Genomic DNA, 17,421 nt, shown 5'->3' on the forward strand with positions numbered 1-17,421 from the left:
AAAGTGTATTTTAAATAAGCCTTTTTTTGTCTCTCTGTTTGGAGTGATTGCAGAAGAGGAGAAAGGACAGTCTCTACCTGGAGACGCTCGGTGGAAAAATCTTCCCCTTTATTTTTTTGAGGAAACAGGCAACAAACTTTGGCTCGACGGGGCCCGTCCGCAGGCACTGGGAACATAAGAAACGACGCACAAGCTGAATTATTTGATGAGAGGTTTAAAAGAGGCAACTGTTCAACATCAATATTATCATTATCAATATCATCCATATTGTAGTGGTTGTATTTTGCATTGATGAAGATGTCAGTGTTAAAATAACAGTCAGTAATCCTTCACAGGAGCAGACAGACAGGGTGACAAAGTCAAACATGTGCTGAGCGAGGAAAACAAAAATCAAAACTCAAAGCATTTCAAGTATCCAAATTTCCAAAATTTATTCATTTCAAACTGCATATTGAAAAAAAATATACTCAGCTGAAATTGTAACTGTTATAAGGATGGTATTAGTTCCGGTATATATATACATGGAGTGGGTTGGCTTCTGCGTACAGGCCACAATTTTTAAAATACAACTACGGGAATGAATTTTTTTTTCCGAAATAAAAACTTAAAATATCACAGTAAATATACAGAAATTGTACAAATCAATTAAAAAATAAAGAGCACAAGCGTCATATACCTCTAACAGATGAAAAGTGGGAGACGGAAATATAAATTAACAACCTATATTTTAAGCTGTATGTGAGGAAAAAAAAAAAAAGTGTCTTATCTTTTTTTGTTGTTTTTTTTCTCAAAGAAATGAAAATGTTTAGTAATATTGACCTTAAATGAAAAAAACAAAAACAAACAAACAGTGTTACCTGCTTCGTTTTCTGTCCCTTTTTCTGTCCAATGTCTGCAGTAATAGAGGAGCAACAACTGATCGCTCCCGCATATAAATCGCAGTTCTGCCCATTTTTCACTTTTTTAATATTTTTCTGCAGAACCGCCGTTGATTTATATAAAAAAAAAAAGAGAGAAAGGAAAAAAAAAATGCAACCTCTTGCAGTTTAAACAAACAATTTCATCTGATTGTAATGTTTCTTTGATAAATACTGTACAAAAGGTGATTGCAATAATAAAACATTTTTTTTTTTTTGATTGCGACTCCCACTTTCTAGTCTTCCAAAAACTTCATCCGCCAGTGAAGAGGGGGATCTCCTACCGTTTCCTCTAGAGCTTCCTTAGAATAAAATGAAAGAAAGGAGAAAAAAAAAAGAGTCGTGTGTTCCTTTTTCCTGGAGACTTCTATACAACTTTTTCCCACCCCGAAATTTTTCTGTACAAAAATAGTCCAACGTTAATAGTCCACAGTTTCTCTTATAAAAGTTCTTTTCTCTCTCTCTCTCTTTCTCTCTTTCTCTCGCTCTCTCGCTTTCTCTCTCTCTCTCTCTCTCTCTCTCTCTCTCTCCGCTCTGTGTCTCTTACATGTGTGTTAACGGCAGCGTGCCGTTGATCGTCGTCCCGGGCACGGCGCTCTGGTAGTGCCCGGACATGTGTAGCCTGGTCTGGGCGCTCTGCTCGCTGACCTCCGCCCCGGGCAGGTACATGCTGATCATGTCCCTCAGGTCTCCGCTTTGGCAGCCCGGGGCGGCTCTGTGGGACGACGAGGTGACGACGGGCGGGCTGGAGCTGCTGGACTCGGACTTCACCACCGAGGAGGGCCCCATGGAGCCCAGGGCGGTCATCCCCGGCGTGGTCTGCTGGGAGTAGGACATGGAGTATGTCGGGGAGCCGTTCATGTAGCTCTGGGAGCTGGTCATGGTGTTGTACTGCAGGGCGCTCATGTCGTAGCGGTGCATGGACTGCATCTGGCTCGGGTTGTGCGCGTTCAGCCCCGGGTGCTGGTAGCTCAGCTGGTCCTGCATCATGCCGTAGCCCCCGTTGGTCCAGCCGTTCATGTGCGCCGCATAGCTGTCCATCCGCTGGTTCACTCCACCACCCAGCCCGGCCCCCACTCCGACACCGACCCCAGCTCCCATCCCGTTTCCTCCCGGAGCCAGCAGCCCGCCGGGCAAGGTGTACTTGTCCTTCTTCATGAGGGTCTTGGTTTTCCGCCGGGGCCGGTATTTGTAATCCGGATGCTCCTTCATGTGCAGGGCCCTCAGCCTCTTGGCTTCGTCGATGAAAGGTCTCTTCTCGCTCTCCGACAGAAGTTTCCACTCCGCGCCCAGTCTCTTGCTTATCTCCGAGTTGTGCATTTTGGGGTTTTCTTGCGCCATCTTCCTCCTCTGGCCCCGGGACCACACCATGAACGCGTTCATGGGTCTCTTGACCCGCTCCGGGCTGTTTTTCTGATTGGCGCCGGTGCCGGACGAGTTGGTGTTGCCCGTGCCCCCCGTGTTGGTCTGGGGAGCCGGGGGCTTCAGTTCAGTCTCCATCATGTTATACATCGGGAACAGCTTTTCAGTTGGAGCTCCCGATCACAGGGAAGGAAGGAAGAAGAAAAAAAAAAAACAACCACAGAGACAAAACTCCACAAGCCAGAGGCAGGACGGTGAGGAGCGCAGGGCTGCTGCTGCTGCTGCTGCTGCTGCTGCTCACAGAAGTTACCTGTCGATTTTTCTCTGCAACTTTTTCTCTGGACCACAGGAAAAAAAAAAAACAACAAGCACCAAAGCCGCGTCTCCACACACCCTCTCTTCCCTCTCCCTCTCAGCGAGTGTGTGTCAGAGTGCGTGCGTGTCAGGGAGAGTGTGTGTGTGTGTGTGACAAAGAGCCTTCTCCCAATAGGTCCCCGCTATGTTGTGTCCACAAAACTTCTCCCGTCGCTTCTCCGAAAAAGCATCAACAAACTGCACTTTTTCGCCTCTGTCCGCCCGAGCCTTGACAACTCCAGATAGTTTTTGAACAAGTTAATAGACAACCATTCATGTGACGGGGCTGTCAGCGAATAAATGGCTTCGACCTGGCCAATCAGAGCCGGCCTGCTCCCCTGACACACCAATGGGAGGCATTAATTAGCATAAAGGGGCGGGGTCTGCTTTGCCCCGACACACACACACACACACACACAAACGCACACACACGGGGCTGCATGTATGAGCCAATACAAAGTACATATTTACTATTTCCAGGCTTATGGAGATATTTCTCTGGGAATATACATCCACTGCGGCACCTCATCAACATTTTTCCGGCAGCGCACAGAAGCAGGAGAGGAGGCTGCAAAAAGCTTTGCTGCAGCTAGAAAAGTGAAGAGTGAAAATAGGTCAAAAAAAGTTTGTATTCTAAAAAATATATAAATATATGCTAAAGAATTTTTTAAAAAAAATAAAAATTATTCTATTATTATTATTCAAATGTGAGCCGATTTCTTTTAACAAAAAACATCCAAAGGGTCGAGTTTAATAAAATAAGAATAAAACCCGATGAAAAGTGTGAATAGATCCTTCAGATGTTGACATTAATGGTGTCAGTATCATCTGTCCAGGCCCCTGACACTGCTGCTATTGAAAAAAAAAATCAAAAAGTCACTAATTCCACCTCCACTCACGCCCCCAATAACATAACAACACTTAAATAAACTTTGTTACTTAACTCAAAGCGTTGAATGGCACTGGTGTGTGTGTCTCTGTGTGTCTGTGAGTGTGTGTGAGAGAGAGTGGTGGTGTGTGTGTGTGTGTTGGATGGGGGGGGGGACCACGGCTGGTTTTTTAGCGTTGAAAAGAGGAAAGGTAATCCAAGATGTTTCCCCCAGCCCTTTTGTTTAGTGAAGTTGAATGCCAACACACACAGAAGGCAGACGGGCTCATCTCAGCACAAATAAGCGGGTTTTGTTTGGGATGTTGTCGCTACATCTGTCCGGACAAAGACCCAACTCCACTCCACTTCCACCGCCACAGTGCTGCTGTTGTTGTTAGGGCTTTGTAGTGAGGGAGGGAGGGAGGGGAGAGGGAGAGGTGGTGGTGGTGGTGGTGGAGGAGGAGGGATGCGGCCTATGTTGGGGGACACGAGGAGGGGAGGAGAAATAAAGGTGAGGAATATTTTAAGATAAAGTGTGTTTGCCACAAAAGGCACGGCTCGTTCATAGCAGCCCGAACAAGCGTGTCAGCCAATTAGCGCGAGTGAGAAAGCGGCCTTCCACCTGCCGCACCGCGCCGTGGATCGGACCGGAACCGACCGACCGGACCGAGATTATCACGAGATGACACCGGCGCCAGCGCGTTTAGAGCTCAATAAATCACTCGCACGGGTTCAACACAAGAGTCCAAAACGAAGCAAAGTTTTTTTTTTTTTTTCCGGAGGGTTGGAAGTGTTGGGGAACACTTGTTTTGCTTCTTTCTTTTTTCTTTTTTTTTTTTTCTTCCCTCCGCTCAATCTCCATCTAAAAGCGACCGGGCGTCCTGCTGCGTGACACCAGCGCCGCCTACTGGACACAGGCGGGACTACAGGCGGCTGCTGCAGCACACACAGGTTCTGGTCAGAGTGGAGGAATAGGAACCTGGTTGCTGTTAGAAGCTCTGTTAAATACACAGGAAATGTTTTAAATAATAAAAATGATAATAATAATAAAAAATCTCAAATGTATATTTTGAAAAGAAAAAGAAAGAAAAAGAAAAGAAACGCGTCCCAGATAATCAGCATGTGCCTGTGCGCGTCTGCAGGCCAGGCAGCCCCAATAATTAAAGACAGATCAAGTACACACACCTGAAATAATTTAATTTGAATGCGTGTCTCCAGATTAAATCATAATTGAAAGTGAATAGATCAAGCCTTATTATTTTGTTTTAGTCATTTGATAATAAATGGAGGAGCGGAGCCCCCGTGCTCTCATTATGCCGGCCCGGGCAACCTTACATAAGATTCATCTTGTGCTTAATAGGCTGCGAGAGGCGACACATGCAGCTCGGTCCATTATAATGCAAGGTTGAAATGGGCCGCTCGGCTGCTATCTGCATCTGAGTGTGTTCCCCGCTACCTCTAATCTGCTTATGATAATAAAGGAACAGCGGGGCCCTGCAGCTCTCTGAAAGCAGGCCCCCATCCAGCCGGGAGTGGCCCTGCATCCACAATCATCCTGAATTAAAAGCCGTTGTTTGACAAAAAAAAAAAAAAAAAAAAAAAAACACACACACAGGAGAAACTAGCGGGGCGGCTCCCTCGGACCACTTGTAAACCCCCTGCTACACCAGGCCGGGATGGATACAGCAAATACAGCGAGCAGCACGCTGCGATATCAGAAATACTGTCTGTGCGATGGGACCAGCACAGAGACAAGCGACAAAAAGAGCACTGACAGGAAAAAATTAAATGAATCCAACAACAGCCGCGCAGGGAGGATCCGTCGTTACTGAACTCTTTAGAAGTATTATACCAAAATACAGTTTGTGAGCTGATAATAAGTGTACACGTCACTTCAATCCAAATACAATAAATACGCACATGACAAAATCTGTATCTATACCAATTATGGTAAAGGGAAACAACATGACAAGTTTGTGGCAGAGAGGGAGACAGATTTTCAGGTGAAATGGAACTAAACTTGTCTTTTCTTGCCACTAGGGGCCGTACCAGAGGCTGGAGACGCAGCACAGAAAGCATCAAGAAGAACTGCCTGGAAAGAATTATGAAAAATACATTTATATAAAAAATAAAAAAAATAAAAAAGAAGAAGAAGAAGACTTTTTTCAGATAAATGCAGGAATATTATTTTTAACACATTGTTTAAGGACCGGTGAGAGTTTAGACGGTTGATCAAGTTGGCTGTAATTTATTTAACATTGTTTTGTTTAAAATGTGGATACATATTTATTTGGTTCGGTGCCGTGTTAAACTAAAATAATTCACATTTAAGCGTAAAGCGCACAGTTATCACAGGTCGTGACATGGACGGGATGTCTTTCCTTCAAACACGTCAGGCTACAAATAATGAACATGTTTCGTGGGGTTTAATTTAAAAGATGATGTTCGGTAGAGAAAAATAAAATAAAATAAAACAAAATAAAATAAAATAAAATAAAAGACTCTAACAGTTCGGAAAAAAAAGTTAAACCAGCCCTGCACGCCCCGCTTGATCTGTAACTCGACCCTGATGTTATTTAATATTAATGAATAAACATATTGAAAGAGAGGGAAAAAATCTATCTAATTGAATTACATTGAGAAATCTGCTGTGATATTTGATGAGCGTATGTTCCGCCCGCACAAGTGATCTCTGCGTGTTGGATCCGAACCGGGCCAACAGCCGCTCCGGCAGTCAGTCAGGCTCATGATGCCATGCGGTGTCATTCCACAACACTGCGCGTTTTACATACACACCGCCTCGAACACACACACACACACACCAACATGCTACACGCCGAGACACGCACACACACACGCACACACACACAAACACACACACACACACACACGGGGCTTCTCCTCTCCACCGCACTCCAACTTACTGCCAGTTTGGGAGTTGTCTTCCTCTCGTCTTGATTGGCAGAAATTAAACAAGATGCCATTTTTCTCGCAACCTCCTCCGTATCTTCCCTCTCGCTTCTCCACCCCCACCCGGCGAGGAAGCCTCAACTTGTCCGGGACGGAGCTCCCGTCGCCGGCGGTGAAGCGCCGAGCAGGCTTCCCTCCGCACGTCCACCACCACACCCCCCTCTTCCATGCCCGCTAGTCCCCGCGGTTTCAATCCGGCAGCCGGCGCGCTTCGGTCGGCGTGCAGCCCTCGCGGAGCCCCGCTGCCTGTCTGGAGCTCCGCTGTCTTCTTTCCGCGAGCCCTGCAACAAGAAAAGCCGTTTATGGCGACACACAATGTGAAAAGGGGGCCGATTTAAAAAGGAGAAGAATGCAAGCAAGAACAACAAAAGTCAGTTATAGCAAAGTCTATGCCTCTCCTCTCCTATCTTCCACCCCCTAGCTTAGCCCACATAATGAGCAGGAAAAAGCTTTATATTTTGTTCACTGGGTATTCACAGATAATTTGAAGCCATTGTTTCTGCCACAGATGGTTCTTTTTAATACAATAACGGTGCTCTTTGTGAATAGCGAGCCCACAATAAAAATCTAAAGCGTCCTCCTGAATAACCATTTTGTTCTCTCTTGTATAGGCCGAACAAAAGCGCCAGTGAGGTAATGGCCTGCCTTATTGAAAGCCTCAGAATGGGGATTTGATAAAGATTTTTTTTTTTTTTCGCTCCTTTTTTCCTTTTGCACAAAGTACACGGCAATGTCAAAGAGAAACTGACACGGCATGAAAAGGAAAAAAAGGCTGGAGAAAGTGCTTGCTGTTGCAGGTTGCAACACGATTATTATTACAATTATTATTATTATTATTATTAGGCTATTATTATTATTATTAGGCTATTATTATTATTATTATTATTAGGCTATTATTATTATTATTATTATTATTATTATTATTATCAATTAGAGTATTATGAACTTTGTGCAAAAGTCAGGGGTGGGAGGTTGTTTTGGGGGCTGCAGCAGAGCAGGTCAGGTGCAGGCGTGTTATGGATTTTACAATGGAGCTTAAATCCAGAATACATTAGCCTCCGAAGGTCTGCTGTGGATTTGGCACAGTCTCGTAATTTTTGCACAGGGTGAGTCAAGTTGCGCTTGATAGAATTAAGTATTCAGGGCGCATGCCCCTCTGTGTTGCGCGGAATCCTCCTGTTTCTAATTCCACCCCTTTCCACTACAATCGGCCAGGAAATATCGCGTGGCCTCGGAGCGTTGATAAGGCGCTGTGAAATGTCATAAATGCATGGATGTTAATAGGGGGAGGGAATCAGGTAGACTAATGTAACCTGCAAAGGTTGAGAGGCATGACTGCAGGTGTGTGTGTGTGTGTGTGTGTGTGTGTGTGTGTGTGTGTGTGTGTGTGTGTGTGTGTGTGTGTGTGTGTGTGTGTGTGTGTGTGTGTGTGTGTGCGTGCGTGTGTGGAGTCCAGGATGGATCCTGCAGCCATGTACACACCCTCAGTCTGCCCACGGTTGATGTAATTTGTAATTAACTCATGGCTAATCAATAAAGCGTTTAACAGAAAGCACAATGGACACACGGGGGGATGATCCCAAGCCAAACATATTGGATGTCACTGATCGTTACAAGGTGAGGACACCCTGTCTATCACAGGGCTGGAGGGTGAGGTTAAAGGGAGGGAGGGAGGGAGGGGAGGGGGAGACAGGGGCACGGGATGAGGGATAGAAGTGAAAGAAGTCAGGAGAGAAGGGCAGAGAGGAGAGAGAAGGGGATAGAGGAGGGATAATGGAGGACAGGAGAGGTGAGGAGAGGTGAGCAAAGAGTCTTATTTCATCTGGTATAGATCATGGAGCACACACGCCAATAAACACACACAGAGTCGGTTTCCTTCTGCAGCCATTATCCCTCCGCCTGACACCAATCACATGCACCAACACGGTGGATCAGCAACGAGGCCTCGCACCTCACACCGGCCTCAGAGGAAGGGAACAAGCAGCAGGACTGTTTACAGAGTCAGGTCACACGAGAATCATTTTGTGCAAAAAGTGACACAAATGTTATTGTTTCAATCAAAGTATCATCTCAGACTTTTTATATGTGTGCAGGTGATTTATGTCCTGTCATATGAAGTGGACTACTTGGCCACACACATCTGACATAACTCCCTAAAGAGGACGAACAAACCATTCCACGTTTGGAATCAGTTCCCCTCCATGCCATCGTAAAGATAAAACATGATTTTGTAAATAGTTTGCTTCTTGACAACGCAAACAGTAAAAAAAAAAAAAAAAAAGTCTTTTTATAAAGAAATAATCAAATAATGATCTTAAATACATAAACACATATTTTGCTAAATTCCCATGAATGCAATGAAATCTAAAAAAAAAACAAAAAAAAAACATATCACATCACTGAACAGCATGTTCTGTCTACAGCCCACTTCCAGAGTGTGTTAGTTTCCCACGATGTGAGCCATGATATACACTCAAACAGCAGGGAATGAGAAAGACATGCTTTTGTTTTGGCACTGTCCCATTTCTTCTGATTTCGACCTTCTGCCAATATCTTCCATGTGCCTTCATGGCCCTTCTGGCACCTGTTCACCACATTATTTTAGCATTTTGCTTCAGTTTCTTCATCGAAAAGTCCTATCTGTTTTACACACATGACCATCATAACCATCATCGAGCGTATAAGGGACTGACATCTGCGGGGAATAACGCGCGCAGAGTTGTTGATGGGTGGATTTTTTGGACGTGCAGTTCAGAAACACTGCACGGAAAAGACCAGAGAGGGCTGTGGGGGGGAAAAGAGGAGAGGAAAAGCAGCAGAAAGCAGCGCAAGAGGAAGATTTAAAGACTCAGAGACAACACAAAAGCAGAGAGTGAGAAAAAGACAGAGAGAGAGAGAGAGAGAGAGAGAGAAGAGAGGGGGGATCAGTGCTTTATGTGAATAGGCCCAGCAGCAGAGAAATGTGACTTTGGCTCTTTATCTGATCAATCTGTTCCATATAGTCTAAATCACATACATAACACTCGTGTTAGAAAGCAGGAGCACTTTTAATTATAAACCCATCCACAGAGAGAGAGAGAGAGCAGTGGCACCATGAGAGCCTTTAGAAAGACCATCATCATCATCATCATCATCATCATCGTCGGTGAATGCTAATGCATTTTACATAGAATCTGTCTATTGACACGGACACACATATTCTTACACACACACACACACACACACACGCATGCACACACACCCCTGTGAGTATCTCCATATGCATGAGAGTGGACACATTTGCTGCATCTGTTTTGTGTGTTTTCTCGCAGCCCGGCCTGATGGGAGATCCACAGAGGGCTTTTCTCCCTTTGTGTATCTGCATCGTATTGTGCGTGTATGCGTGTGTGTGCGTGCGTGTGATACGGACACACTGACACAGTAATCAGTGAAAAGGGGGGGGCCTCTATTGAGGGAGATGTGGCCAACCACCTGTCAATCATGTCACACGCACCAACACACACACAAATATCCGTCCATTAACACGGCTATGCTCGCCCTTGAGTGGAAATAGCGACATTGTCGAATAGATGTTTCGAGGCTCTTGCTGGGTCACTGCTGAGGTTCACGTCATTACCTAAAGCATGGTCAATATACCGAGGTCAAGTCTTCCTTTCAGGCCCCGCTCCCTCGTCACTCCTCGCACATCCCTCCCGACCTGAGATCCAACATCTGAAAGGTTTATCAGGATTTGTCCCTGAGGATACATTTCACAAACAAGGTATAATAATCTTGCCGTGGTGGAGAAAAGTATCCAGATCCCTTTTCAGTAAAAACATACTGCAAAAACAAGGGATGGATCATTTATCGGCCTGGTCGATTGTCGTAGCTGATAGTCGGTGCTTTTCCAGTTATCGGTCAGATTGCAGATTATTAAACGGAATTTTAGTACGTGCTACTTTGGCTCTGATGCACCATCCTCTCGTACAGCATAATCTGATCGGGAACGCAATGAATCGCCTATAAACACTGAATAATCTTGATGTGCAAAGGAACTAGTACCTAGTTAGTAATCCAATAAATGTTGCGGAGAGGAAGAACAAAGTGGCAGACAAAGGAGATACTCAAGTGAAGTACCAGAAAGTTGTATTTACGAACACCACTTGAGTTAATTCTCCCTAGTTTCATTCCATCACTGGTTGCTCCAAATTCTGACACGAATATTTTCACACATACTGCAAATGATCATCGGTCTCAAATATCGGATATCAGTCTCCTTGATTTCTAATAGAAGGTAGGAGGTAGATTATATATTAAAAGTACTTAATGCAGGAAAACATACCTTGTGACTGTTACACTACTGTATATGATTATGTGGTTAGATTATTATGACTAATGCAGGAATAAAAAGGCAGGATCTAACAGTAGTAGTCAGTTGAGGTGGAGCTCATCTAATAGGACTGCAAATATTTTCACTTTGGATTCATCTGGTGATTATTTTCTCCATTAATAACTGCTGACTGCCAGATGCTGTGTATCAAACAGTTTGAATCTAAGTGTGGGGCATTAAATGGGATTTAAACGGGTAGGGGAAGTCTTTTCGGGTTTTCTCTTTTTCTAAAGTTGCCACCAGTGAGCTCAAACGTATAAAGAATCGCGTCCGATAAAGAATTCTGCAAAAGCCGGTAAAAAAAAGCATTAAAAAAAAAATCTGCTTCCTGTGATGCAGTTAAAAGATCCATTCATTATCATATACATCCCAGTTGGGCTAATTAACCTAAACAATAAGAGCTTAAGGAGCATGTAAAAAAAAAATTAACACTCAGTTTTCCAGTACACCCAGTGATATCACGTAATGGTAAAGGATTTTGAAGTATCACGATTTTATATGTTGTTTAAATCTAGTGTGTAGTTCTAAAGTGTGTTAGTTCATGAGTGTTTGCTGTTTTTAACCATGGCGAAAAAAAAGTAGTTAATACACATTTTTATTTTTCTCACCAAATTAAACCAGCAGTTTGACAGTGAAACAGAGCTGCAAAACGGAGAAATCTGCAAAAGATGCTCTCATGTTTAATCTAGGCAGGATACATGACAGTATAAAAGACTAACGAGGCCGACTTTATGGTTTTTTTCCTGCTCACTATCAGATCTCTGTGATAAATTTCAAAACAGCTCTTTATTTAAGCTAATAGACAACTTTGCATTAGCCTCCAAAACAGTGATTGTCTTCGCGCAGCATCACCTGCATTTACAAGCCTCAATCAAATTCCTATTTTTATATTCTTTTATATTTTTTTGTCTGACATCGTAAAAAAAAAAAAAAATTGTTAATGTGATTTACAAAATGTTGCATTTGCTTACACCATCATGTAGAACAGCAGGTGACAAAGTGAAGGTTTTGGTAAAGGTAAGCGTCCTGTGACCGTCACACTCCACCAGGTGATGTAATACTTTGATTTTTGCTCTCCAAGTTTCCGTGTGGACGGACAACTTTCCAAAAGAAAAGACCCCCGAAAATGCTAGAGTGGACATAAATTTCCATATGTAAACAGCATTTTAAAATGTATCTGCACGGACATGGTCGGACAGTGGAAAGTGCAGGTCAGACACTGTAAAGTTGAGGATTAGAGCTTTAGAGATACTAAAGTGCTGACCACCAGGAGGGAAGGTGGTTGGTCAGTCCGGACGCTGTTTGTTCAGGAAGCAGGGCAGGAAGAAAGACGCGCACACACAGCTGTCAGATATTTACAGAACAACACACCTCACCGGCCTCTCATTAATGAAGAATGCAAGATAAACAGTTTAAACAACGCAGACAAAGAAAGTTGCTGTCGGCTGCCTCTTGTAAGCCACCGTGCTCCTCAGTCAGGGTTCGTGTTAGCAGATGACCACATTAAATTGACTCATAAATTAGAACTTTTCAGCCGTGCTAACATCGTGGCTCTGGGTCAGCAATGGCAAATATCTCAAGCACTATTGGATGAACGTTCATGATCTCCGGAGGATGAATACTACTGTTTAAGGTAGCATAAAATGGAAAGTACCTCTATATTGCACTTAAGTAGAGTAAATGTGACTAGACCCTCCATCAGTGATTGAAGCAAAGTTACATGGTGTTGGAATTATTGTAAAATGAGTTCCACCCTTGGAGAATTCACGTGAACGTTCTCTCAAGTTGCAACAACAACTTCGGGAAAGTTGGCGTCAATTTTGGCACACAACGTACCAACCTTGCCATCATGAGCAGAAGTATGGCAGATGAAGGTAAATGACTCGCTAATGGTAAGATACATATGATTACATGTAATGCATATACATTTAATTTGTTTTCACAGTTGCTGTTCATGTAGCGTGACCCAGATTGGATATTTATGTATTAGCATTAACCCTGATAACAAGTAGTGTTAGGCAATATTTCAGATTTTATTCATTTGTTAAGTTTTTTTTTTTTTTTTTTTTTTTTTTTTTTTTACGTGCCAACTTCGAAATGGGAAAAAAACGACTTCCCAACTTGGGACAGAGGACCCTCTGAGGAGTATCTGGATGCATTTTCATTGAGCGCATGTTAGCATGCTGATGTTAGCCTCACAGAGCTGCTAACATGACTGCAGAGTATCGTATGTATGCCAACTACTCCTAAATAGCAGATCAATCTTTAATTATGAAATTATAATAAGTTAACTATTAGCATCTTTTTCATTTCTCTTAGGGGAGTATGTTGTACAGTGTTTGCTAAAAACAAAACAAAAAGGACACGTAAAGAAATCCACATAGGCTGTAAAAAGCCGACAGACAGCTGAGGTAACTGCAGAGAAATCACAGCCAATCTTATATACAGCTTAAGCCGAACAGTAACATGGTATCTGAAACCTCCACAGCACAAAGGATCCCTCGATAATCCTGCTGTAGTTTCCGACATTTGTATTTATTTTAGTCCGACGCGTTTCGGCAAACAAGCCTTCATCAGAGCTCCAGCAGAGTGGTATCAGCCTCCTTTTACTGTTATTAAGCAATCATCCCCAGGTGGGCAGGGGAGGTGCTGATGTACAATACCCAGTTACATTTCATCAAGAAAATACAATAGTGCATTCCATGGTGAAAACAAACACCACTGTGAACTAACAGGAAGATATCTGTGTAGTGTTTCAGCTCAGATGCAAAACCAAAACAACAATTTAACATCTCTCTGGAACGAATCACAAACACTCAGAGCAGTTTGAATTTAAGAAATGTATCTTAGATGTATCTACTGGGCATCTCTCCTACAGATTTAGATTATCTGGAGGATGAAGAAAATGTCAGAAAATGTGATGGATGGCTAATATGTCCGAGCATTTGGTGGCGTTTCAGTGCACAATTAAGCCAAAAACATCTAATCGAAACATCACATCGTTTAGATGAGGATCCTTCACTGAGCTGATTGATGGTTTTTAATGATTAAGTCAGATTAGCGGACCGGCTGAAAGGACAACTCGTCGTTTGAGTGACTTTTAAAAAATGTGCTTCAGAGCTTGTTACGAGCTGCGACACACTGAAACGAGCGGCAGATGAAAAAATGTACATCTGGTTTACAGCCATCATAATCTGATATATGTGATTAAGACATACACATTAAAGTGAGCGCACAGTGCACAACACAGTTACCCAAGGTTGGTGCAATTATGGATAAATGCTTAAATGTTGCATTGAGCAGATAACTTTAGTTCGTGAGATGTCCATGTCTGATATTTCTGCCTTGACCCCACTCAAAACGGAAGTTAATGGATGTTAACCACTGAAGGACACAATTTTCCCCGCTTTGACAAAACAAAATCTCTGTTATGAAAAAGATATCTGAAACCTATTTTCACTGATTGAAAAAGTTCTGTAAGTAACAGTTTTCACAGGAACTGTTTTTTACTGAATAGTCGCCATAAAAATTGCTAACAGCGAGTTATCCAGAGTAATCAGTTTGTGAAAAAAAAAACACTGATTCACAACGAGGGATGACAATAACCTTTAAGCGACAGCTGCAACAACCGATTAAAAGGGATACAAATACCAAATCAGTGTTACAACTTGAATGAAAACATCCTTAAAATGAGACAAATGAAAAATAATACATGAAAAATCCACAAAATCTGTCACTTAATTCTGATAGCTATCTGTAGGCATAACTGGTGATACACTGAGTATGGGTATTGATGACATTACTTCACACGACTAGCTTTTTTGAATGATAAAAATAAAACACACTTAATTTATTTTCATGTGTCAGGACCCAAATCAGAAAAACTGGACTTTGACACAGAGCCTTGACAGAAAGGTTACGGTTCACTTGAAGGGGGCTTTGTGTATGAATTCCGGTTGAAAACATTCAAAAATGAATTAAAATTATCACCAAAACGTGTAAGTCGTAGCAGTTAAATAGCAGTTTTGACATTATGTTGTCTATTTTCTGTGTTGCAGAGATATTTTAGGTTTTAAGTTAGCATGCTAACCCGCCGGCTGAGGCCCACCCCGGTCCAAAGTTCCTGTGACATTGCGAGCTAGTCCACAGGCTCCCAGTCTGCCACAATATGTCCGACGTAACGTAGGTGCTGACTACAAACAAAACTCATCACGTCGACTAACATCAGTGTTACTTTTTACAGCTCGTTTGTGGACGTCAGCTACAGTTGTTGGGGGAACAACTTACTAAGCATCCATTTTGTTCAAAGAGGATTGAACGATCCAACTTTAAAGATCGAAAGAGTGCTCACTGAGCAACATCTATGAAAATCTTTTTCCATTAAACATCTGGTACAATTGGTGATACCGGCGTTGTCAGGGAGACAAAGAGTTTTTTCACCATCGCATTCTAAGGCTAGTGTATAGTAGTTCAGAGACAAAGGCCAATGTCGGCCACAAAATTCCATCTTCTGTAGTTTGAAGTGTCTACGTTGCCTCTCCGTCACGTACTACATGGACCACGTTTCTGACTTTAGACCACCAAACTTGTTCCATTGACTTCCACTGTGTTGGGGCGCCACCAGAAGTCTGACAGAGCTCTCAAAACCTGAGCAAATAAAACAAATTATGTGCATGACTGGATACCAGAAGTTAGGAGGAAAATAATGCTATTTCATAATTTGAAAAATACTGGAGTTTCAAATTGTCTCTCTCTCTCTCACGCACACTCGTATCGAGTGTTAAACCCACTCTCTGGCACACAAACACACACACACACACACACACACTGCAGCTACATTACACATGTGTACATACAAGATGTTTCACACTCACTCCATCATACACTCATCTCTCTCCCCTCTCATCTCTCTCCCGGCCACCGCTGGTTTTGTTTACAGGCCAATTTGAATGAGAATGAATCTCTCTCGGATGTTTCTAGAAAGCGGTCTAATCCACGCAGGCTGCTGCGAGGCCCCGGCTCTTTGTTTGGGATTACTGCAGCTTAGCGCTAGCTAACAATGAGGAGATGAGCAGCTCACCTCATCGCCGCTAATGAAGTGTGGAGAGTCATTTAGCCGCTAGCTAGCTGCTACCGAGCCGGGATGATACCTTCACACACGCCTGCACACACACAGATACATCCACACATGTTTGTTTTACTATACATGTGAGGACGACGCTCACTGGTGACATTTAATTGTGAACTTCTTATCCCCCGCAGTTACACACCGAACCACTTGAACTCAAGTGCTGCCCTTAAATTTCCTCTTAAGGAGCTTTAAAGTAAGACACAGTTCATTACTGCAGAATGAAACTCATCTTCTCGTTCCCGGGCTGTGTGCTGTGTGTTCGCGTGCCTTTTCTGAAGCTGCCGTGGGCGCGTTGAGTAGAAAACAGAAATCAAAGATGTGGTTGTTTATCGCAGCAGCGTCCATCAGAATTTCAGAAACATGTGAGATGTTGACCACAATTTAAAGGTGCACTGCGTAGATTTTGGGGAAGAAATTTGAATCAGAAGAGAAAGATATTCAGTGACTGATTTGTTTTTCTGCCTAAACTAAATGAACTCTCTTTGTTGTCATAAACTAAATAAACTAAATGACCTGAAAGGATAACACAATTTCATACCTTTTCATACTTATATGTGGCAGGACCCTGCCACCTCTCTAGCTTCTCCAGTGTTCTGGGACCTTATTTTCCTCTGAGATCAGCTTGTTTTATTCACTTATGGAAAAAATGTAAATGTCTGAGTTTGTATTATTACCTATTTAATATTGTTAATATCAAAATTGAGTTTGATCTTCTTCTCTAAAACTACATAGTGTCCCTTAAATTGTAAGATTTTTGTATATAAAATGGGAAATTGTGTTTGTTTGTCTGTGAAGAGGTAAAAACCTCATTTGTTGTCTAAAGCTCAGTCTGATCTTGATCCCAAAACCAGGACTCAGTGCTCTGATGACTGCACCTTCCAGAGTTGTAAAATCCTGCCTCATACAACTTCATGATGAATCACTGAGCTGTGTTTTGGCATCTGATAACTCATCGATATATTATTCAAAGGAGAGTCAAAAACATCCTCTGATCAGTAGCTGTGGCCACACGTCCAAAATCAACACAACACGAGTTTGAATATGTATAAATGCCCACGTAGGGCCTGTGTTCACAGAGCATTTTGTTTCGTGGCAGACGAGCGCTGCCAGTGCCTGTTCTCTCTTTGACGGCGTCATCTTGACAACCGCCGCCGTATGATCCACACCGCGGTTCATCATCTGTTTGTGTTTTATTTGACACCTAGCTGTCAGAGCAAGGAGGATGTGAGCGCGTGACATGATCCACGGAAGACTAAAACACGGTGAAAGTGAGCAGGAGGGATGTTTCTCTGAGCAGAAAACATACACACATCCATGTTCATGTTTCATTATTGGTTTGTATGTGTGTGAGGGAGATTATAAGCTGCGGTCACCGGGGTAATGAAGCACGGAGGCAACAGGAGAAGCAGGAAGATTTAAGCTTGGCAGAAACACACACACACACACACAC

General features: G+C 43.0%; 1 protein-coding gene across 6 annotated transcripts in view; it reads right to left on the reverse strand.

The window, feature by feature from the left end:
• sox2 (SRY-box transcription factor 2) overlaps window positions 1-17,421 on the reverse strand; it is a 96,594-nt gene that overhangs the window by 50,640 nt on the left and 28,533 nt on the right. For 3 of the 6 annotated variants that reach the window (XM_030433359.1, XM_030433357.1, XM_030433358.1), the window contains exon 1: window positions 78-3,227. The exons of 1 other annotated variant lie outside the window; for it this stretch is intronic. In XM_030433359.1, coding sequence (XP_030289219.1) covers window positions 1,461-2,429 — 969 coding nt within the window. In that variant the 5' untranslated portion in view covers window positions 2,430-3,227 and the 3' untranslated portion in view covers window positions 78-1,460. Of the gene's footprint in view, window positions 1-77; window positions 3,228-6,425; window positions 6,753-17,421 lie in introns of those variants that run through there. 2 more of the 6 variants (XR_003985951.1, XR_003985950.1) reach the window with 1 other exon arrangement.

The sequence above is a fragment of the Sparus aurata genome, chromosome 11 (assembly GCF_900880675.1).
Source record: "Sparus aurata chromosome 11, fSpaAur1.1, whole genome shotgun sequence".
Lineage (NCBI taxonomy): Eukaryota > Metazoa > Chordata > Actinopteri > Spariformes > Sparidae > Sparus > Sparus aurata.